The 6,864-nt window shown below is 35.2% G+C and overlaps 1 protein-coding gene across 1 annotated transcript in view; it reads right to left on the bottom strand.

The window, feature by feature from the left end:
• Positions 1 to 426: 426 nt before the first annotated feature.
• The window catches only part of SAMSN1 (SAM domain, SH3 domain and nuclear localization signals 1), a 48,131-nt gene continuing 41,693 nt past the window's right edge, over positions 427 to 6,864 (bottom strand). Inside the window, exon 8 of the mRNA XM_033122389.1 lies at positions 427 to 1,475. Coding sequence (XP_032978280.1) covers positions 1,273 to 1,475 — 203 coding nt within the window. The 3' untranslated portion in view covers positions 427 to 1,272. The remainder of the gene's footprint in view (positions 1,476 to 6,864) is intronic.

Below are 6,864 nucleotides of genomic sequence, written 5' to 3'. Positions count from 1 at the left end.
TGTGATCACAATGGAAAGGCTCTGTGTCACACACTGTTTCTGGTATGGCAATTTCTGTCAAATAAAAACATTGCAGTGTGTCCTCCTCCACCTTATTCACCAGATCTGGCACCGTGCGACTTCTGACTCTTCCCCAAAGTCAAAATGATTTAGGACACTCTTCCCCAAAGTCAAAATGATTTAGGACATCGAGGCAATCACAACAGCACAACTAGACACTCACAAAAGAGGACTTCCAGAACTGCTTCAGAAAGTGGCAAGAACGATGGGATAAGTGTGTTTGAAGTGAGGGGTAGTATTTTGAGGGGCATTAATGGCAATATGTCTTTAGTGTAATAATTTCTTTAAAAAATTTAAACATTCACTGTATTTATTGATCACACCTTGTACACATACACACATATACACATATATATATATATATAAATCTAAATATAAGTATACATGGTCAGACAATTAAGTTCGTGAGATTTCCACTGTGCGCTTACACAGTATATAAGGACTGGTCTGGTAGGAGAAATTTTGTATAAAGGTCTAATATGAAAATACCTTAAGTGACATTGGTCTGGAAAATACCAAATGCACATAGTTCTTCTTATTATTAAAATTAGGGCATTTCAAAATTAAAAATATTTACACTTAAACATGAAACATCTGTGCATTATTAAAATTAGTTTTACTAAATCAGAATTGGCAATATATTATCTATATGTTTATACCAGATAACACTAAAGAAATCAACAACAAAATATTACTAAAACTCCACTGTAGATCTGGATAAAATGTCTCCAGTATTAACTTGCACTTTCCCAGTAAGTATAAAAATGAGTGTAAATGCTTCTTGGACAGTTGAACAGACACATGCTCCACGACTATTTATTCAACAACATACACAAATTCAAACCTGGCAGGTATGAAAACAAACAGGAGTTTTTTTTTTGTTTGTTTCTTTGATTTTTGTAGAATTTATCATTTTGCACTTATAAAATAAAGCCAAATAAAATTATGTCACACATACAGATTTATACGATAGCTTTTCTAACAGAGGCAGATGAAATATTAACATGTAAGATTTAAAATAATAAATATACAAATTATTTACAATACTTGGGAATGTTAAAGATAAGAACTTTAATGTACAGTCCTTCAGATTCAAACATTTTAACTTTAGGTTGCATCTGAGAATAGTTTTCCTCCTCTCCTATTTGATCTTTGAGCTCAAGAAGAGTTAAAATGGGATGCATCTGTAGATACAGAGATGTGAGTATGTGTTCAGTCACTTGTTTCTGTGATAGTAATCTTCTGTACCATGTCAGGAAGATTTTCAGGCTCCAGGTCTTCTTTGCCGTTATCGGAATTTCCTGATGAGATGTAACAACCAGAGTCCCTCGGGCAGTCATCTAGCTGTGACTTATTTGAGGAGATGTCTGGGCTTAAGGATGGAGGCTCAGTTTCGTTTTCTTGCTCTTGGATAGCTGCAAATGGAAAAGGGGCAGCAGTTAGGCAAAGCCGAGGAAAGTTTTATTCATGTATTCATTCATCTTCAAGCTATTTTAACTCTTCCAACCTCGACATCATTACAATTGAAACTTCTGTGAGTAAATGATACAGTTGTTTACTATAAAAGAGATATTTACACTCAAACATTCAAGCCACTGTTTTCTCAGAAGTCAAAGTCTGCCCTTTGTTGTTCACTGGCAGTTTCCTGGACTCCATGTGAACCGCTTGCACGAGCAAAGATCAATATGGACTCTCATTTTACATTAATGATAAGTTGCCAAAGAAAGCAGATTGTATCCACAGTGTGACTGATGCCTTGTCCAAATACTCCATAAAGTAATATGAGAAAAAGTAATTTGTAGTTTAAATGTACAATCCACGTCAAGAGTTATCTTTGTGACCAATTCTAGAATCATGACAATGTGTATTAACAAATAAAAGATCACTAGGGGCAACAATGTATAGCAGGACTTTAACTACTTGGAATTTAATAAAACTTAAGAGTATTTAGGATTTTCCTATGTTTGTATTCATCAGAAAAGTAGACATAGAAACTATGTAGCTTTTAGGTAGTAAAACACCACTATTTTCATCAAATCTGCCTTGTTTAGTTTGTTTTCTATATCTTTGTTTGCAGTTCTGAATAACAGTCATTTATGTTCAGCTTGGTTATTGTATCATCATAGCAGTATTCTAGATTCAACTGGCATTTTCTTAGAAAAAAGTTAATATTAGTGATGTAACCAAAGGTACTTCCACAGAACCTAAGTAGCCCTATAAAGTTTTACTCTTCTCAAGAATTCTTTAGCATCAACATTCTTTTTGTGAATGTGAACTTTCTTTCTTTGCCTTCCCTGACTCCAGTATATGGGAGTTTCTCTGCATTATGAGACGGGTTCCTCAGAGAGAAGATGGATCTTGGAGCCCAAAGCCCTCAACTGCTTCAGCATGTTTTGTTCTTTTCCCTTCGAACTTTGGAGCTTACCCCACTTTGGACATTTGAATAGCCCACTTTGGAAGAACCAAATACAGACATTTCAGGGTGGGACAAGACCTCTGCCTTCAGAGGCTGTGTACGTCATCCCATTCGAGTCAGGGGAAAGTGAGTCCCAACTTCAAAATCCTTGGGAGAAGGAAATGGTATGATTTTCCTCAATAGACTCTTATAATGCTAAATAACTTATCTTTAGGAAATCTGCCCTTTATCCTATCTACACATCTTAAATGCATTTTCTAAGCTCCAGGTATCTTGCCAACATCAGTTTATGGTTCACTGTGTATCCAATTGTTACCACTCCCCCACCCCTCACCCCAGCTAACCCCCCGCCCCCATTACAAGAGAGAACTGAGCCCCGGTGCCCTAAGGCATCCTTGTATTTAATGAATTAACGTCTCTTCTGTGTTTCTAGAATGGTACCAGTAATACACCATCCGTGGAGGAATTGAAAAAAGATAAATTATTTTCTGTATTCTGTGGTTTAGGTGAGGAATACAGGTTGAGAAAGTCTGGATAAAAATGATAGAAATCATTTCTTAGTCTCCTCATCCTCAAAATGAATCATAACAATCTGTTTAACCTTTCCCTCAAAGCTTTTATTTGCAATAATAATGAAACCACACTGATGCCATTTTCTGAATCTTCTCCATGTTTGCCACAACTTTATTTAACTATGGATTCAATTATCAGGTGTTTAAATCTAGTGATGTTACAACTAGTTCTAGGTATCAGGAGCTTTAATTTTAATATGCACCTATTGTGATTTTAAAATTTTAGCTACTATGAAGCATTTTCTCTGTATTAGTCATAACAACCTTTATGTTTGGGGAAATCTACTTAATATTCACTAGTCTTTATGAATATCCACCAATCACTTTTGTTTCCAAGCCCCCTTTTATGTGTGTGTAAAAAGGCAGCTCTAAAATGGGACCTTATTCTCTGAGGAAAAAGCTTTCTGTCCTGCCTTTGCTTGTCTGTCTTATTGCCACTGAAATGAAATGAGCCATCTCCATTATCCAAGTGTTTCTGGAAAAGGCCAGAGGAATTAGTCCTTCTGTATGCTTCCTGCCACGTCAGCAGTGACCGCCATATTGGGAGTGTGATCCTCTCAGAATGGTTGTGGGGACAAGGCCATATTTCTCCAGATTGTATTTGAGCCTATCACCTCAACACAAAATTAAAATTACTGAACTAATTCCCTTCAGGCTGACATCTAAACAGGACGTGGCATAATAAAAATTGCTCCCAATACCATGTTCTGTTTAGGTTGATTACTGATTGTGGGGCTGTCTTCAAGATACACAACTTAGGCTGAAAGAACTCTGATTTCCAAAATTAGCTCTTTTCCTTTCAAAAAATATGTACTTAGCTTGTTATTTTGTCCTCGGAAGCCGCTATACATTCATCTCAAAGGATAACGAAATCAAACAGTAAATGAAAATCTGACTTTAACAGGGAATGTCATTTTTAATATGAGTAATAAAAATGTATTTGTTTTTATTCCCATCTGAGAAACGTTGTATCACATTCTCTAAATTCTAGGAATTGGTTTGTTTTAAATACAGGTTATTTATTGCATAAACCTTTCATCTGCAATTTTGACGGAAGAAGGAAATAGTTTCTCAGTATGAAAGTTATGCAGCACAGTAATTTACAGAACAGCAGTACTTTGCTAAATGATTTCCTAGTGTAACGGAAACATGACTATGCCTCCTTAAGTGCTTCCCACCAACCTTTCGATAAGTTCAGGCAGGTGATCAGCTGGAGACCCTGGACAGTAACTATAAAAAGAAAATGCAGGCCATTATGTTATATTATGCAAATGAAAGCTGTATAGTATTGTGTTTCTGTATTTTGAGGGTCAAGACTTTCCTTTGTTTGATTTTTTTGTTTGTTTTTTTCATCCTGACACTGATGAATTAGGGATCAGCACAAACCTAATACTTGTGAGGTGGGTGGTTTGTCCAGCAAAGGGGATGAATGCACAGTAATGCATCCATACTTTCTTTTTCAGTCATTTAGTCCCTTCACATGACCATAAGTAAAGCTAACTGACCTACCTAGAAATCGAAACTATAACCTTCATCCCATGGTCCAATCTTCTGACCTAACCAGGCATGTAACATTGGAATAAGAAAGAGTTTGCCTCCAAAATTAGACTTGTCGTAGGATAGCGGAGTGTGTCTTTTTTTATACCAAAATATTTCTGATAATATGTTAAGTTAAAAAAATCAGTATATACAATTTATATAGTCTATTATAATATTAACTAAAAACATATACATATAATTTGCAAATGAAAGTATTAAAATTTTAGATAGATTTCTTCTGTATTTCTCAGAGCATCTATGTTTTATATTTTATGTTAATAAAAATGAAAAAATTAAAATGGTACAATTTTTCAAGCAAGCCCTGAATGGTTTGCAAATATCCGAAAGGCTGTACATTTTCAAATCTGAGTATATTGGAAGATTATTAAATAATTTGAATAGGGATGTCTTTTTTGCTTCCAGCTAACAAGAAGCAGAATAGGAAGCCGAGAAAGCAGCCCCAAACCATTCTGTATTCTCTGTAATGAAACTAGAATAATTGTGATAAGAAAAAATGTTATTTAGGAAATATTTGTCATCAGGAGCTAATCTGAATATTAAAATATTTTATTGTTATCAATTTTTTTTATGGACTTGTATAAAGCTCATGGTTCAACATTTCAAGATAGTCATCAATGGAGATAAAAAGTGGCATCGTGATTAAAACAAAAGATAGCTAATATAATTATTCATAAGATAATTATATTGAGTTATGACATTTAATTAATTAGGTATAGGCAATCTCAATTACACTAAAAGTGAAGGAAGCTTTAAGGAAATCAAATTAGATCCTAATTCTGGGGAAAAGTTTTCATGCCCTAAGGAGAGAAATCTGTCCTATATTCACATGTTAGAAAGTTAAGGATTCAATAAAAATGTAAACTACTAGTTTTTGCTTGACTTTCCCAGGTTTCTGTATCCATATTCCAGACTTTGACTTTCCTCTCTTACTTGCCTTACGTACGAAGCGTCTATTTCTCTGGATGAAATATTATAAAATAATGCATCCTGGAAGGCATAGGGAAATGCCTGGCCAATGAAAGTGCCAAGTGAACAATTTTTGTTTTATAAAAAGAATGTGACGTTTAGATTAACTAAAGGAAATATGAACTGAAGAAGATCAAATAAGGAATTTTGTTGGAATTCAAATGAAATCTCTCAGCTTTCTGAATTATCCTGAACAGGTTTACTCTAGCCTATTGCCATCTCCAATGAGGAAAACCCAGGGATCTTCATCGTGAGGCAAGACCTCAGCCTCACGTTGTGGCTCCCTTTGAGTCATTCAGACCAAAACTCGGGCCTTCTCCAGGTAACTATGGCTGTATTTATTTTTGTCCAGAGGCAGCATTGTCCATGGAGATAACATGGCAGAACTCTTAGGTACTTCCGAATTCATCTTAAGCACATCCTTAAATCACCTGAACCCTTTTATTTTCTACTTATAGAGACTCTTTGGTGTAAATTTCATTTGCATACTAACCTACCCTTTGGAAAAACAACAACAACAAAAGAAAAACAAGAATCCCTTCATGGAAAACCAACCAGTTGCCTTTGTTTTCCTTAGGCCGTGAGAGAATATGGAGTTGAAATGACTCTCCCTCTTTTTGTGCATTACTCTTGGTATCTCAGCTTTGTAGTCTACCCTCTAATGAGAAGTGTGCTGGAGAGTAAATCTTCTTACTCACACAGACAGCACCCTCCGCTTGTACCGTGCTGGATGCTTCAGTCAGGGCCGGGGCAGTCATTCAAGATCACAGTTACTCAGCACCGCCACCAACAGCACCACTAGGCCGCTACACTGTCTGACCAGGCCTTCCATGGAAGCCTTTCGTCCCAGGAAATACTTACTAGTTGAGTTGTTGTCCTCTTGGATCGACTGTTTTGGTAATGACCAAATAAGATGAAAAACTATCAGTTTATATTGCTTAATTAAGGACCTTGGGAAACCAATTTCATATTTCTTATAGGCTAAATTCATGCTATTTATTTGATATGGTAAAAAATTACCCTAATTTCATTATTTTAAAAATTATTATTTGACAAAAATAGGATCTCCCTGAATATTACTGGTCAACAATTTACTTTAACCATTTAGTATGTTTTGGACATCTTCTCATGTCAGTATGCATTTCATTCTCCTCACATCTTCATGCTACTTTATTGTTTTCATGTATCTTAATTTATTTAACAAATTAATTAATGATGGAAGTCCACATTAGTTTTAGTTTTTAAAACGATTAGTAATTAATTTAGCTACTATTTTTTTCCATGGATTGG

The sequence above is a fragment of the Rhinolophus ferrumequinum genome, chromosome 2, assembly GCF_004115265.2.
Source record: "Rhinolophus ferrumequinum isolate MPI-CBG mRhiFer1 chromosome 2, mRhiFer1_v1.p, whole genome shotgun sequence".
Classification (NCBI taxonomy): Eukaryota; Metazoa; Chordata; class Mammalia; order Chiroptera; family Rhinolophidae; genus Rhinolophus; species Rhinolophus ferrumequinum.
This window is presented reverse-complemented; position numbering and strand designations above follow the sequence as displayed.